At 41.1% G+C, this 17,426-nt stretch overlaps 1 protein-coding gene across 2 annotated transcripts in view; it reads left to right on the forward strand.

Moving 5' to 3' along the window:
• The first annotated feature begins 11,209 nt into the window (after window positions 1–11,209).
• Window positions 11,210–17,426, forward strand: part of LOC118385561 (mitogen-activated protein kinase kinase kinase 1-like) — a 114,762-nt gene continuing 108,545 nt past the window's right edge. For both annotated transcript variants that reach the window (XM_035772792.2, XM_052515781.1), the window contains exon 1: window positions 11,210–11,735. In XM_035772792.2, the coding sequence (XP_035628685.1) occupies window positions 11,245–11,735 (491 nt within the window). In that variant the 5' untranslated portion in view covers window positions 11,210–11,244. The remainder of the gene's footprint in view (window positions 11,736–17,426) is intronic.

Below are 17,426 nucleotides of genomic sequence, written 5' to 3' on the forward strand. Positions count from 1 at the left end.
AGTCATTTACAACATTAACAATGTCTACACTGTATTTCTGATCAATTTATGTTATTTTAATGGAAATTTATTTCAAAAACAAGGACATTTCTAAGTCACCCCAAACCTTTGAACGGTAGTGTAAATCCTACCAACGGGACATTAAAAACTGTAATATCTTATGTTTCACCGAGGTGTGGCTGAACAACGACATGAAAAACATACAGCTGGAGGGTTTTTTTCGGCAGGATAGAACAGTAGCCTCAGAGGTGGCGGTCTATGCATATTTGTAATCAACAGCTGGTGCACAAAATCGAAGAAAGTCTCACGGTTTGCTAGCCGGAGGTAGAGTATATCATGATAAGCTGTAGACCACACTATTTAACAAGAGATTTTTAGTCTGTATTCTTCGTATTTGTCTATTTACTACCACAAACCGATGCTGGCACTAAGACCGCACTCAATGAGCTGTATAAGGCCATAAGCAAACAGGAAGACGCTCATCCAGAGGTGCTCCTATTGGCAGGGGACTTTAATGCAGGGAATTTTTTTTTACCTCATTTCTACCAGCATGTAAAATGTGCAACCAGAGGGAAAACAACTCTACCTTTACTCCACACGCAGAGACGCGTACAAAGCTCTCCCTCGCCCTCCATTTGGCAAATCTGACCATAATTCTACCCTCCTGAATAGTGCTTACAGACAAAAACTAAAGCAGGAAGCACCAGTGACACGGTCAATAAAAAAATGGTCAGATGAAGTAGATGCTAATCTACAGGACTGTTTTGCTAGCACAGACTGGAATATGTTCCGGGATTCTTCCTATGGCATTGAGGAGTACACCACATCAGTCACTGGCTTCATCAAGGAGCGCATCGATGACGTTGTCCCGACAGTGACCGTACGTACATACCCCAACCAGAAGCCATGGCAACATCCGCATTGAGCTAAAGGGTTGAGCTGCAGCTTTCAAGGAGCGGGACTCTAACCCGGAAGTTTATATAAGAAATCCTGCTATGCCCTCCGACGAACCGTCAATACAGTAATAAGGTTGAATTTTACTACACCGGCTCTGACGCTTGTCGAATGTGGCAGGTCTTTCAAACTATTACAGACTACAATGGGAAGCATAGTCGCGAGCTGCCAGGTGACATGAGCATACCAGATGAGCTAAATTACTTCTATGCGTGCTTTGAGGCAGGTAACACTAAAACATGCATGAGAGCATCAGCTGTTCCGGACGACTGTGTGATCACGCTTTCCATAGCCGTTGTGAGTAAGACCTTTAAACAAGTCCGCTCCATGGCACTCATGTCGGTAGCCTTGAAGTGCTTTGAAAGACTGGTCATGGCTCACATCAACACCATTATCCCAGAAACCCTAGACCCACTCCAGTTTGCATACCGCCCCAACAGATCCACAGATGATGCAATCTCTATTGCACTCCACACTACCCTTTCCCACCTGGACAAAAGGAACACCTATGTGAGAATGCTATTCATTGACTACAGCTCAGTGTTCAACACCATAGTGCCCGCAAAGCTCATCACTAAGCTAAGGACCCTGGGACAAACACACCTCCCTCTGCAACTGGATCCTTGTTTCCTGACGGGCTTCCGCAGCTGGTAAGGGTAGGTAACAACTCATCTGCCACGCTGACCCTGAACATGGGGCCCCCGCAGGGTGCGTGCTCAGTCCCCTACTGTACTCCCTGTTCATGCATGACTGCATGGCCCGACACGACTCCAACACCATCATTAAGTTTGTCGATGACACAACAGTGGTATGCCTGACAATGATAAGACAGCCTATGGGGAGGAGGTGAGATACCTGGCCATGTGGTGCCAGGACAACAACCTCTCCCTCAGCATGATCAAGACAAAGGAGATGTTTATGGACTACAGGAAATGGAGGACCGAGCACGCCCCCATTCTCATCTACGGGGCTGTAGTAGAGCAGGTTGAGATCTAAAAGTTCCTTGGTGTCCACATCACCAACAAACTAACATGGTCCAAGCACACCAAGACAGTTGTGAAGAGGGCATGACAACCTATTCCCCCTCAGGAGACTGAAAAGATTTGGCATAGGTCCTCAGATCCTCAAAAGGGTCTACAGCTGCACCATCGAGAGCATCACTGCCTGGTATGGCAACTGTTCGGCCTCTGACCACCTCTGACCAGTACATCACTGGGGCCAAGCTTCCTGCCATCCAGGACCTCTGTACCAGGCAGAGTTAGAGGAAGGCCCTATAAACCCAGGATGCTTCTAAACAACTTCTACCCCCAAGCCATAAGACTCATGAACATCTAATCAAATGGCTATCCAGACTGTTTGCATTGCCCCCCTCTCTATGCTGCTGCTTTTCTCTGTTATCTATGCAGTCACTTTAATGACTCTACCTACATGCACATGTTACCTCAATTACCTCGACTAACTGGTGCCCCCGCACATTGACTCTGTACCGGTACCCCAAGTACAGTTGTGGCCAAAAGTGTTGAGAATGACACAATTATTAATTTCCACAAAGTTTGCTGCTTCAGTGTATTTGCATTGTTGACCCTTCTTTTACAAGACCTCTGCAATCCGCCCTGGCATGCTGTCAATTAACTTCTGGGTCACATCCTGACTGATGGCAGCCCATTCTTGCCTAATCAATGCTTAGAGTTTGTCAAAATTTGTGGGTTTTTGTTTGTCCACCCGCCTGTTGAGGATTGACCACAAGTTCTCAATGGGATTAAAGTCTGGGGAGTTTCCTGGCCATGGACCCAAAATATTGATGTTTTGTTCCCTGACTCACTTAGTTATCACTTTTGCCTTATGGCAAGGTCCTCCATCATGCTGGAAGAGATATTGTTCGTCACCAAACTGCTCCTGGATGGTTGGGAGAAGTTGCTCTCGGAGGATGTGTTGGTACCATTCTTTATTCATGGCTGTGTTCTTAGGCAAAATTGTGAGTGAGCCCACTCCCTTGGCTGAGAAGCAACCCCAGACATGAATAGTCTCAGGATGCTTTACTGTTGGCATGACACAGGACTGATGGTAGTGCTCACCTTGTCTTCTCCGGACAAGCTTTTTTCCGGATGCCCCAAACAATCAGAAAGGGGATTCATCAGAGGAAATTACTTTACCCCAGTCCTCAGCAGTCTAATACCTGTTCATTTTGCAGAATATCAGTCTGTCCCTGATGTTTTTTCTGGAGAGAAGTGGCTTCTTTGCTGCCCTTCTTGACACCAGGCCATCCTCCAGAAGTCTTCGCCTCACTGTGCATGCAGATGCACTCACACATGCCTGCTGCCATTGCTGAGCAAGCTCTGTACTGGTGGTGCACCGATCCCACAGCTGAATCAACTTTAGGAGACGGTTCTGGCACTCGCTGGACTTTCTTGGGTGCCCTGAAGCCTTCTTCACAACAATTGAACCGCTCTCCTTGAAGTTCTTGATGATCCGATAAATGGTTGATTGTGTAGCCCTTTTTGTGTAAAGCAATGATGATGGCATGTGTTTCCTTGCAGGTAACCATGGATGACAGTAGAAGAATGAATCCAAGCACCACACTCCTTTTGAAGCTTCCAGTCCGTTATTTCGAACTCAATCAGCATGATAGAGTGATCTCCAGCCTTGTCCTCGTCAACACTCACACCTGTGTTAACAAGAGAATGACATGATGTCAGCTGGTCCTTTTGTGGCAGGGCTGAAATGCAGTTGAAATGTTTTTTTTGTGGTTCAGCTCATTTGCATGGCAAAGAGGGACTTTGCAAATATTTGCAATTCCTCTGATCACTCTTCATAACATTCTGGACTATATGCAAATTGCCATCATACAAAACTGAGGCAGCAGACTTTGTGAAAATTAATATTTGCGTCATTCTCAATCTTTTGCCACGATTGTATATAGCCTCGCTATTGCTATTTTAGTGCGGCTCTTTAATTATTTCTTACTTTTATTTCTTACTTTTTTAATGTATTTTCTTAACTGCATTGTTGGTTCAGGGCTTGTAAGTAAGCATTTCACTGTTGTTATAGGCGCATGTGACAAATAACATTTGATTTGATTTATACACTATATTAGGGCCGGCTTTCGGAACTTTGGCTTTCCTGGATATAGCCACCGTCCAATGGGTATGGATACAGCTTTAGAACAAAATTCTTCTATACATGTTATATCCTTGTATCATCAAATGAATTATCTAAGTGAGACTTAGAAATGGCTAACATATGAACATTATCTGATGTTAGCAAGTTATTGATTTTATGAACTTTATTTCTAAGGCTACATATATTAATATGAGCTATTTTCAGCAATTTCCTGTGTAGGTTATTAAATATAAACATAATATGGAAAAGAGAAAACAAAACAAGAGAAAAAATATACATTCAGCAGTCCGTGTGTGTGTGTGTGTGTGTGTGTGTGTGTGTGTGTGTGTGTGTGTGTGTGTGTGTGTGTGTGTGTGTGTGTGTGTGTGTGTGTGTGTGGTTGAAGCTATGAACCCATAGGCTTGGCTCTCTCATCTCTTCCAGGCTTCTGGGAGGGAGGTCGGACATTTAGCCTTTCATAGATGATGTAAACAATGTCCCCACACGCTGTGGCAGCTTTCATGGCTGCGATGTTCTTTTTTCTTCTGGTGCACAGCTTCAGGATCGTCCTTGTTAAGGAAGATATAGGTTCCTCTCAAGTTCTTGGCTCTGTCCAGAACCGCTACCTTGTCCTTGAACCTCAGGAACTGGGAGTGGCCATGTTGCCTGGTGTACGACCTGTTAGGGTCAAAGTAGTGGGAAGGGGTGGTGGGTTTGTTGGGGATAGTGGTATATACCGTGCCTTCGGAAAGTATTCAGTCCTTTTGACTTTTTCCACATTGTGTTACTTTACAGCCTTATTATGAAATTGTAAAAAAAAAAAAAATCCTCAGCATTCTACACACAATCCCCCATAATGACTAAGCAGCAACAGGTTATTAGACATTTTTGCAAATGTAAAAAAATAATAATAATACCTTATTTACATAACTATCCAGACTCTTTGCTCTGAGACTCCAAATTGAGCTCAGGTGCATCTAGTTTCCATTGATAATCCTTGAGATGTTCCTACAACTTGATTGGAGTCCACGTATGGTAAATTCAATTGATTGGACATGATTCAGAAAGGCACACACCTGTCTATATAAGATCCTACCATTGACGATGCATGTCAGAGCGAGCAAAAACCAAGCAATGAGGTCGAAGGAATTGTCCGTAGGATTGTAGGATTCTCCGAAACAGGATTGTGTTGAGGCACAGATTTGGGAAAGGGTACCAAAACATTTCTGCAGCATTGAAGATCCCTAAGATCAAAGTGGACTCCATCATTCTTAAATTGAAGAATGGAATCACCAATACTCTTCGTAGAGCTATCCGCACGACTAAACTGAACAATCGGGGGAGTAGGGCCTTGGTCAGGGAGGTGACCAAGAACCCGATGGTCACTCTGACAGAGCTCTAGGGTTCCTCTATGGAGATAGGAGAAACTTCCAGAAGGACAACCATCACTGCAGCACTCCACCAATCAGGCCGTTATGGTAGTGGACAGACGGAAGCCACTCCCCAGTAAAAGGCACAAGACAGCTTGCTTGGAGTTTGCAAAAAGGCACCTAAAGAATCTTAGACCGTGAGAAACAAGATTATCTGGTCTGATGAAACCAAGATTGAACTGTTTGGCCTGAATGCCAAGCATCATGTCTGGAAGAAACATGGCACCATCCAGACGGGGAAACATGTTGGTGGCAGCATCATGCTGTGGGGATGTTTTTCAATGGCATGACTGGGAGATTAGCCAAGATCAAGGAAAAGATGAACAGAGCAAAGTACAGAGAGATCCTTGATGAAAACCTTCTCCAGAGCGCTCAGGACCTCAGACTGGTGCGAAGGTTCACCTTCCAACAGGACAAAGACCCTGAGCACACAGCCGAGACAACGCAGGAGTGGCTTCAGGACAAGTCTCTGAATGTCCTTGAGTGACCCAGCCAGAGCCCGGACTTGAACCCGATTGAACATCTCTAGAGAGACCTGAAAATATTTGTGCAGCAACGCTCCCCATCCAACCATACCGAGCTTTAGAGGATCTACAGAGAAGAATGGGAGAAACTCCACGTAACAGGTGTGCTAACCTTGTAGCGTCATACCCACGAAAACTCAATGCTGTAATTGCTGCCAAAGGTGCTTCAACAAAGTACTGAGCAAAGGGTCTGAATAATTATGTAGAGGTGACAGTTTTTTTTACACATTTGCAACAATTCCTTAAAAACAGTTTTGCTTTGTCATTATGGGGTATTGTGTGTAGATTGAGGGAAAAAAAATGTAATACATTATAGAATAACGTAAACAAATTTTGAAAAAAGTCCAGGGGTCTGAATGCACTGTACAGGATTTAGGGTTAGATTTATTTTTTTTCCCCCTTTCCCTTTTTTGAGAACAAAATGTGTAATTCCCTTTCCGACCTGTGAAAAGTCTGAAATACACAACAAAGCATCTAGTCTGCCGTAAAACCACACGAAGAAGAAGAAGCAGTGTGTAGGTTGATTGGGCATGTTTGAGTGTTAAATTGATAGTAGCCGACTGTAGACGGAAGTCGACAGGTAAAGTTGGGGGAGGTACATACTGTATGCACTGACAGCAATTCGGATAACTTCTGATGATTCTAAGGAAACCCGACAATGGCAGACATGGCATTCGCCTTTGTTATTGTCGATGAAGTGGATGCTGTCGAAATTCCACTTCTCCTACACTAAGCTGAACTTAATCAACATGGCCCAAGGAATGAATATCCTGATAAGGAAATTAGATAATAGCCCAAGATCTTTATATATACACATACTGTATTTGTCAACAGTAACCTTGGGAAAATCCTCTGCATTATTATTAACAGCAGACATTTCCTCAATGAAAACAATGTACTGAGCAAATGTCAAATTGGCTTTTACCAAATTACCGTACAACAGACCATGTATTCACCCTGCACACCTTAATTGACAACCAAACAAACCAAAACAAAGGCAAAGTCTTCTCATGCTTTGTTGATTTCAAAAAAGCCTTCGACTCAATTTGGCATGAGGGTCTGCTATACAAACTGATGGAAAGTGGTGTTGGGGGTAAAACATACGACATTATAAAATCCATGTACACAAACAACAAGTGTGCGGTTAAAATTGGCAAAAAACACACATTTCTTCACACAGGGTCGTGGGGTTAGACAGGGATGCAGCTTAAGCCCCACCCTCTTCAACATATATATCAACGAACTGGCGCGGGCACTAGAAAAGTCTGCAGCACCCGGCCTCCCCTGCTAGAATCCGAAGTCAAATGTCTGCTGTTTGTTGATGATCTGGTGCTTCTGTCACCAACCAAGGAGGGCCTACAGCAGCACCTAGATCTTATGCACAGATTCTGTCAGACCTGGGCCCTGACAGTAAATCTCAGTAAGACCAAAATAATGGTGTTCCAAAAAGGTCGAGTCACCAGGACCACAAATACAAATTCCATCTCGACACTGTTGCCCTAGAGCACACAAAAACTATACATACCTTGGCCTAAACATCAGCGCCACAGGTAACTTCCACAAAGGTGTGAACGATCTGAGAGACAAGGCAAGAAGGGCATTCTATGCCATCAAAAGAAACATAAATTTCAACATACCAATTAGGATTTGGCTAAAAATACTTGAATCAGTCATAGAGCCCATTGACTTTATGGTTGTGAGGTCTGGGGTCCGCTCACCAACCAAGACTTCACAAAATGGGACAAACACCAAATTGAGACTCTGCACGCAGAATTCTGCAAAAATATCCTTGTACAACGTAAAACACCAAATAATGCATGCAGAGCAGAATTAGGCCGATACCCACTAATTATCAAAATCCAGAAAAGAGCCATTAAATTCTACAACCACCTAAAAGGAAGCGATTCACAAACCTTCCATAACAAAGCCATCACAAACAGAGAGATGAACCTGGAGAAGAGTCCCCTAAGCAAACTGGTCCTGGGGCTCTGTTCACAAACACAAACACACCCTACAGAGCCCCAGGACAACAGCACAATTAGACCCAACCAAATCATGAGAAAACAAAAAGATAATTACTTAACACATTGGAAAGAATTAACAAAAAAACAGAGCAAACTAGAATGCTATTTGGCCCTACACAGAATACACAGCGGCAGAATACCTGACCACTGTGACTGACCCAAAATTAAGGAAAGCTTTGACTATGTACAGACTCAGTGAGCATAGCCTTGCTATTGAGAAAGGCCGCCGTAGGCAGACATGGCTCTCAAGAGAAGACAGGCTATGTTCACTGCCCACAAAATGAGGTGGAAACAGCTGCATACCTCCTGCCCAATTATGACCATATTAGAGAGACATATTTCCCCCAGATCACACAGATCCACAAAGAATTCGAAAACATATCCAATTTTGAAAAACTCCCATACCTACTGGGTGAAATTCCACAGTGTGCCATCACAGCAGCAAGATTTGTGACCTGTTGCCACGAGAAAAGGGCAACCAGTGAAGAACAAACACCATTGTAAATACAACCCATATTTATGCTTATTTATTTTATCTTGTGTCCTTTTAATTATTTGTACCATTTATAATATGACATTTGTAATGTCTTTACTGTTTTGAAACTGTTTACTGTTAATTTTGTTGTTTTTCACTTTATATATTCACTTTGTATGTTGTCTACCTCACTTGATAAAGCAACTGACTGACTTTTTCCTGGCCAAGATAAAGCAAAGCAGTTCGACACACACAACAACAGAGTTACATATGGAATAAAACAAACACAGTCAATAATCGGGTGGGGTGCAAAGGAGCAAAATAAATAAATACAGTGTGGTAATTGATTGTATGTTAGCATCACTACAACCTGCAGTATATTTCTTTCATTCTCAATGTTCATGTTGCTTTTGTCAGTAAGAATGTCAAGCATGTCAATTGAATCTATGAAGGACAAAACACTAATTGTACAGAAAAGGATTCGACTATATACAGTGCATTCGGTAAGTATTCAGACCCCTTGACTTTTCCCACATTTTATTACGTTACAACCTTATTCTAAAATGGATAACATTTGTCTTTACCCCGCATAATGACGAAGCAAAAACTGGTTTTCAGACATTTAAAAACAGAAATACCTTATTTACAAAAACAATGCAAGATGTTTTGAATACTTTACGAAAGCACTGTATGTTACTGGGTAAACAATAAGAAAATGATTCGATTATACATGTACATCAGTTCATATAAGTTACCGGGTAAACAATATGCCAACCAATATACCAAGCAGTCAAATGCACTTGGTATTAACCCCACGACTGGTGTCTGGGGTAATTACTCAGGCCGGTTTCCTACACACAAATTAAGCTTCTAAAATTGCCAGTGAAGAAATCCCCCAACATAACCGATGTGTAGCCTACAATATGTCTAACATTTTATTCACACTTAATAGACAATGAACACATTGGAATTTGTTTGGTGAGAACAATATTACAGACAAGACCAATTGTAGGCTTTAACATGGGACACAACATCACAGTAACATCTAGATAAATATATTAGCTATATTGTTGTCGGATTTATTTATGTTAGAAATGTGGATTACATGTAGGCCTACGTAATTACATTGGAAGGATGAATATGTATTCAAGCTCTAAAAAGTTATCCACCCAAAACAGTAAACATGCGTCAATAATAACCAATCATAGGTGGCGACACCAACCATTTATGAGCATGTAAAAAAGCAGAAGGTTGTCTCCCATATTGCTTTGGTTCCGACTTCATGTTGCAGTTGGTGAGGAACAACTGCAGAAATTTCCAGTCAACTGCAGTCAAAAGTTCATAACTTTAGATCACATGGTTGGTGTAAAGGTCATGCAGTCGACTTGTAGCAAAGATTGTCTTTCCTTCCTAACAATGGGAATCGTTGTCCACAAAGCGGCTCGGTGGGCTGTCTAGCTCCCGCCTGTCCTTTCTTTGGATTGGTGGATACATCTCATTATTGTAATCCTTTTTTGAATATTCGGGTTGTTGACGTCAACCGCCTGTATTCAACGGAGAGAAGTGCTATGCTACTAGCCTCATGCCATGAATATGCATAGCCATCACAGGTCCTACTTATATCAGTACACTCGTAACAACGTGAGCAGTACGAAACGTCTATTCGATAAAATAAACCTTACGTAGCAAATAAACTCTCTTATTGAACTCCATACAAAAACTCCTTGCTTGGTGGGCGAAACGATTAAAAACGCCACCTGCTGGAGGGAGAATAAATAAATAAACTCTCTCATTGAGGTGCACCTCTATTCCTCTTCCTCTCTGCATGTAGTCAAGTCAGACAATGTTTATGCACACAATGCAACACACTTTGAAAAGTGGTGACCAATGTTAGTTTAAGTCTTGACAAAAGTGATCCGCTTGAACCAAGAGGCCAGGGTTTCGGTGTAGAAGCACTGTTTCAACTGCTCCTATAGTTTTGCTTCGGTTCTGCAGTTTAAAACTGACGCCAGGCCCAGAAAGACAATTTCCATAGATGGCCACATAGAGAAGTCACATATGAAAATTCCTACTGAGACACTTTAGTCATCACCTTTGTGGACAAAACATCCATTGAATTATTCAAATAATTATCGATGAGTACAATTTTTTTCCATCACTCACAGCCAATGTTTGTCATGTTTTTGGATAACATAATTCTGCTCTCTTTGCACACAGGTGATGCAATTTGGATATAGTTGAACCATGAATCAGGGTGTGCAAGCCTGAGTAGATTACCTTGAAAACAATGGTTGGACATCTTGGATGCTGTCTCCAGCTGTTATTATACCTCAGTGTCTCGAATTATCCAATGTCTTTAAACCTTAGTGTGCCCTGGGTGTTTTCAACTGCCAATGGTTTGTGCCTATTTACTGTTTAACTTTCTTTGCAGTTTTAAAATAAATCTACAACATTATTCTCAGTCATTGTTATAAGCCTTTTGAAGTCGTATCACATGCTGACAGCCTTAAACACGAGTTACTTATCATTAATTGTCAACCTTCTTTGAAAGTTGATCTAACATTTTAGATGAGATTCAGTCATTGCCTAAAATTACTCAAAATACGCCAATTTATGCGCATTTTACGGTATGTAGGCGAAATGTCACTGTTCTATCGCTCCTCCCACCCGACCCTCCCCCAATTACCTACTTCCCCTCTTCCATAGAACCTAATAAGTGATCAACTCCAGGACAGGAAATGGCGACGGCGGGGAGCCGGACCTCGTCGTCGGGAATGTATGAGTCGAATAACGGCACAAACGTTGGAAGTGGTCCTCAGGGAAACTCAAGCACTCCTGGTCTTCCAAGCTGTCCCGGTAAGGCGAAGAGTAGTGCCGGGGAAACCTCGCAATGGGGACATAAAGAGCTACTGAAAGTCCGAAGTGTGGATCTGGATAAGCATGAGTCGCTGCTCCTGTCTCCCGAGACTGGGACGGACCCGATATCAGTGCAGCTGCACTTGTCTATGTCCTCGCCTGGTGCGGTGCAGGCTACTTTATTAGAGCAAACTCACTACATTCAGCAGAGCAACTCACTAACCGATCACCCTGTCTCAGATAAAACAAGTACTAGTTTATCTACAGACGCTCAGGAATTGTTGAACACTTCTTTAAAAAACAGCAGCGACCATCTCAATCCCGATAATGGTGCTTCCCGAACTTCAATAGAAGTGAGCGCAACACAAAATAGGTAAGGTTTATAAGATTGGCTCTTGTGCATGGATTTTTGATGATCATTAATACTTTGTTGGTTGCATTCTGTCAGTTGCAGACATAACAGCTTGTAATTTGTTGCACAATTTTAAATTGATTTGTGAGATTTCCTCATCTTAACTTCCATTTATTGAAGTCAAGTGCGTCTTTACCCTAAAGCGTGACAGTAAACGTTTTATTGGTTTATAAATTATTAATTAATAATGATAATGCTTCTTATGTAGGCTATTTATATATTATAATTATTCAAACGCATATCCCAATTCCAAGACAGGATAATTTAAGGTCTGAAATGCTCCATCTCTAACCCAGTATAACTTTTTGTGTAAACTATAGAGGCAAAATACTTTTCACTGCCTATTTACAGATGTAGCAGCACTAGGTTGCACTCGCAATTGGTTGTCTGGGAGTAAGACTTAAATGTCATTACACTGAGAACATTACATTTACATTACATTTAAGTCATTTAGCAGACGCTCTTATCCAGAGCGACTTACAAATTGGTGCATTCACCTTATGACATCATAGGTGAAACAACACAACATAGGTGAAAAGCAAACAATATTTAAATACAATTGTTTTATTTATAAACATTTTGGATTGAAATCATTTGTGTGTATGACAAACTCAGATTTATAGCAGGTCACGTGCTTCAAGACGGTATTTCAAATTCTACTGTTGATCCTTTGCTATGCAATGTTCTACCATTCAAATAAATGTACACACACTACAATATATCTCTCAAAAACAATGTGACCTGTCATAATAATGTTACTAATTTACTCCTTGTTTTGTAATGGTTGTCATAAAAATGAGTCAGCTTCTAGGTGTTTATTTTTGTGAGTAGTGTTTAACAATCAACAGTTATGGTTCCCGGTTCATTTACCATAGCATGCAGGTGCTTAGGCTCACTGAAAATGTAAATTCTGTGTACCTTTACAGAATGAAGAGCCTCGGTTAATGAGTGATATATAGTACATAGATAATTGAACATAATCACATGAGAAAGACAAGAGTCGCCTTGGATGAATGACAGCTTTTTAGAAAATAAAGATTGTGAGACGACAATTTGTTGCAACATGAGACGTTGGCTTTTGGAACTGTGCATATAATAAAAGATTAATAGGATGTTGTAAGCTAAAGAAATGGATGGAAAGAGAGCTGGATTCCATTGTGGCGTTTCTTGTCCGGGATAATTGGCCAAGGGAAAACATCAGTATCCCCTCACCGCACAAATGTAGAATTCCAACAAACAACTGAACCCCATTCACTGAGACCCACTACTGGACCGCAGAGGCCCAAACCTTTTCTGACACAATCGTTTCCAGGTTGACCTTTAGTCCTTTCTCCGCTGATCCTTTAGAAACAACACAATGAAATATACAGAACATTTAGACATTTCTGTATTATTACAAATGAACGCAACAGCATTCATAATTGTAAGCAGTCATGCTGTATAAAAAAAACAGCAGCAGCTGTGATGGAAACAGGAAGATTCGATACAATTTGATTAATGCTGACGGATAATTTGTTTGTTCGACAAGGTGGGATCTTTTTGTCTGTAAAATGATTTATGTGATGGTGGTGGAAACGCCTTTGTGTGCAAATATTGACATAATTTACATCATATCGAAGTAAATTTGGAGTCACCCGATGATATGGTGTGTGGTCCTCCCACTACAACTTGGGAACAGTGCAGTTTATTAGGCAACAAATGAAATAAGTTACGATGAACTTCACAGGGTGGTGAAAGTGCATTCTTGATGAGCTTGATGCTCCTTTCCAATAAATATCGAGGGTCTTATTCTGGTGATATGATGATCGATGCTTGACTGCCATTTGACAAACGCAGTGCCTCTAGAAAGTATTAATACCCTTTACTTATTCTACATTTTGTTGTTTACAGCCTGAATTCAAAATGGATGACATTTCTCACCCATTGCTACATATAATAATACCGAATAATGACGAAGTAAAGACACATTTTTTGAGATTTTAGCACATTTTTTGGAAAATGAAATACAGAAATGTCTCATTTGCATAAGTATTTACACCCCTGAGTCAATACATGTTAGAATCACCTTTGGTAGTGATTACATCTGTGAGTCTTTCTGGCTATGTCTCTTAAGCGCTTTGCACACCTGGATTGTAACAGCCCAAGGAGAAGTGCATGAATGTAAATATTCAATGCTTTGCTTCTACTACTTTACTTAACGTTGGTGGCTCCTTGAATCTCTCTATCAATCATAGATTGAGCCCAGGACAAATATACCTGACTCTGTAAAGAATAATCTCATTTAAAGCCCAAACCACATACAAATAAACAATCTATACTGAACAAAAATATAAACGCAACATGTAAAGTATTGGTCCCATGTTTCATGAGCAGAAATAAAACATACCAGAAATTGTCCATACGTGCAAAAAGCTTTTTCTCAAATTTTGTGCACAAATTTGTTTACATCCCTGTTCATGAGAATTTCTCCTTTTGCCAAGATAATCCATCCACCTGACAGGTGTAGCATATCAAGAAGCTGCTTAAACAGCATGATTATTACACAGGTGCACCTTGTGCTGGGGACAAAAGTCCACTCTAAAATGTGCTGTTTTGTCACAATGCCGCAGATGTCTCAAGTTTTGAGGAGTGCAATTGGCATCCTCTGTTGCCAGAGAATTGAATGTTAATTTCACTACCATAAGCCGCCTCCAACGTAATTTTTTTGAGAATTTGGCGGTACGTCCAACCGGCCTCACAACCGCATGATTTATGTGTGTAACCACGCCAGTCCAGGACCTCCACATCTGGCTTTTTCACCTGCAGAATTATCTCATATATGCCACCTGGACAGCTGATAAAACTGAAGAGTATTTCTGTCTGTAATAAAGCGCTTTTGTGGGGAAAAACTCATTCTGATTGGCTGGGCCTGGCTCCCAAGTGGGTTTGGCCTATGCCCTCCCAGGCCCACCAATGGCTGCGCCTTTGCCCAGTCATGTGAAATATATAGATTCAGTCCTAAGGAATTCATTTCAATTGACTGATTTCCTTAAATGAACTGTAACTCAATAAAATGTTGAAATTGTGCATAGCATTTACACTGAGTGTACAAAATATGAAGATCACCTTCGTAATATTTAGTTTCAACCCGCCCCCCCGACTCCAATACTTTCTACAGTGACTCCAATACTTTCTAAAGTTGTGTCAAGTTGGCTGGATGTCCCTTGGGTGGTGGACAATTCTTGATGAACATGGAAAACTGTTGAGCGTGAGAACAAGCAGCATTGCAGTTCTTGACATACTCAAACCGGTGCGCCTGGCACCTACTACCATACCCCGTTCAAAGGCACTTAAATATTGTGTCTTGCCCATTCACCCTCTGAATGGCACACTTACGCAATCTGTGTCTCAAGGCTTAAAAATCATTATTTAACCTGTCTCCTCCCCTTCATCTACACTGATTTGAAGTGGATTTAACAAGTGACATCAATAAGGGATCATATCAGCTTTCACCTGGATTCACTGGTCAGTCTATGTCATGCAGTGGTGGAAAAAGTACTCAATTCTAATACTTGAGTAAAGGTAAAGATACCTTAATAGAAAATGAGTAATGTAAAAGTGAAAGTCACCCAGTAAAATACTAATGTAATCGTTAAAATACTTATATACCTAAGTATCAAAAGTACAAGTACAAATAATTGAACATTCTTTTTAAATTTTTTATTAAGGATAGCCAGGGTCACATTTCAACACATAATTTACAAACAAAGCATTTGTGTTTAGTGAGTCTACCAGATCAGCGGCAGTAGGGATGACCAGGGATGTTCTCTTGATAAGTTGCGAATTTGACCATTTTCTGTCAGGAAAAACATCAGGGACAGACTGGTATTCTGCAAAAGGTACAGGGATTGGACTGCTGAGGACTGGGGTAAAGTCATTTTCTCTGAATCCCCTTTCCGATTGTTTGGGGCATCCAGAAATAAAGCTTGTCCGGAGAAGACAAGGTGAGCACTACCATCAGTCCTGTGTCATACCATCAGTAAAGCATCCTGAGACCATTCATGTGTCTGGTTGCTTCTCGGCCAAGGGAGGAGGCTCATTCACAATTTTGCCTAAGAACCCAGCCATGATTAAAGAATGGAACCAACACATCCTCCGAGAGCAACTTCTCCCAACCATCCAGGAACAGTTTGGTGATGAACAATGCCTCCTCCAGCATGATGGAACACCTTGCCATAAGGCAAAAGTGATAACTAACTGGCTCGGGGAACAAAACATCGATATTTTGGGTCCATGGCCAGGATACTTTGGCGGGTGGACAAATAAAACCCCACAAATTCTGACCAACTCCAAGCATTGATTATGCAAGAATGGGCTGCCATCAGTCAGGATGTGGCCCAGAAGTTAATTGACAGCATGCCAGGGCGGATTACAGAGGTCTTGAAAAAGAAGGGTCAATACTGCAAATATTGACTCTTTGCATCAACTTCATGTAATTGTCAATATAAGCCTTTGACACTTATCAAATGCTTGTAATTATACTTCAGTATTCCATAGTAACATCTGTCAAAAATATCTAAAGACACTGAAGCAGCAAACCTTGTGGAAATGAACATTCGTGTCATTCTCAACACTTTTGGCCATGATGGTACAAGCATACCCATGACCTGATGCAGTCACCATTATGCTTGGAAATATAGAGAGTGGTACTCAGTAATGTGTTGTACACAAACATAACACTTTATATTCAGGAGAAAAGGTTAATTGTTTTGTCAAATGTTTTGCATTATTGCTTTAGATTTCATCTTTTGCATTCTAATAAGAGGTTCCCTTCTTTTCGCTCTGTCAATTAGGTTAGTATTGTGGAGTAACTACAATGTGGATCCATCCTCAGTTTTCTCCTATCACAACTATTAAAGTCTGTAACTGATTTGAAGTCACCATTGGCCTCATGGTGAAATCCCTGAGTGGTTTCTTTCCTCTCACGAGCTGGGAAAGACGCCTGTATATTTGTAGTGACTGGGTGTATTGATACACCATCAAAAGTGTAATTAATAACTTCATCATGCTCAAATGGATATTCATTGTCTTTTTTCTTTTTTTTTTTAATTCATGAATTGGTTCCCTTCTTTCATTAACCCGTGCTGTAAGTCAAGGAGCATGGACAAGGTCAATGATTAATCAAAGCTCTAGATGTTCATGAAATGAACATTTCATGAAAGTCATGAAATGTTGTGGAGGTTAGGCCTCAGTTCTGCTGAAGATCGAATGCATTACAACAAAAAAATGGAGACCCTATTTTTATATGCACTCTGTTCAAAAGTTTTAGAACACCTACTCATTCAAGGGTTTTTATTTTTTTTAACTATTTTCTACATTGTAAAATAATACTGAAGACATCAGAACTATGAAATAACACATGTGGAATCATGGAGTAACCAAAAAAGTGTTAACCTCTCTGGGATATGTGGGACCTGGCCAAAAGCCAGGGAAAATGCAGAGCGCCAAATTCAAATAAATTACTATAAAAATCAAACTTTCATTAAATCACACATGCAAGATAGCAAATTAAAGCTGCACTTGTTGTGAATCCAGCCAACATGTCAAATTTCAAAAAGGCTTTTCGGCTAAAGCAAACGATGCTATTATCTGAGGATAGCACCTCCGTAAACA

Source organism: Oncorhynchus keta, unplaced genomic scaffold (assembly GCF_023373465.1).
Source record: "Oncorhynchus keta strain PuntledgeMale-10-30-2019 unplaced genomic scaffold, Oket_V2 Un_scaffold_30379_pilon_pilon, whole genome shotgun sequence".
NCBI lineage: Eukaryota > Metazoa > Chordata > Actinopteri > Salmoniformes > Salmonidae > Oncorhynchus > Oncorhynchus keta.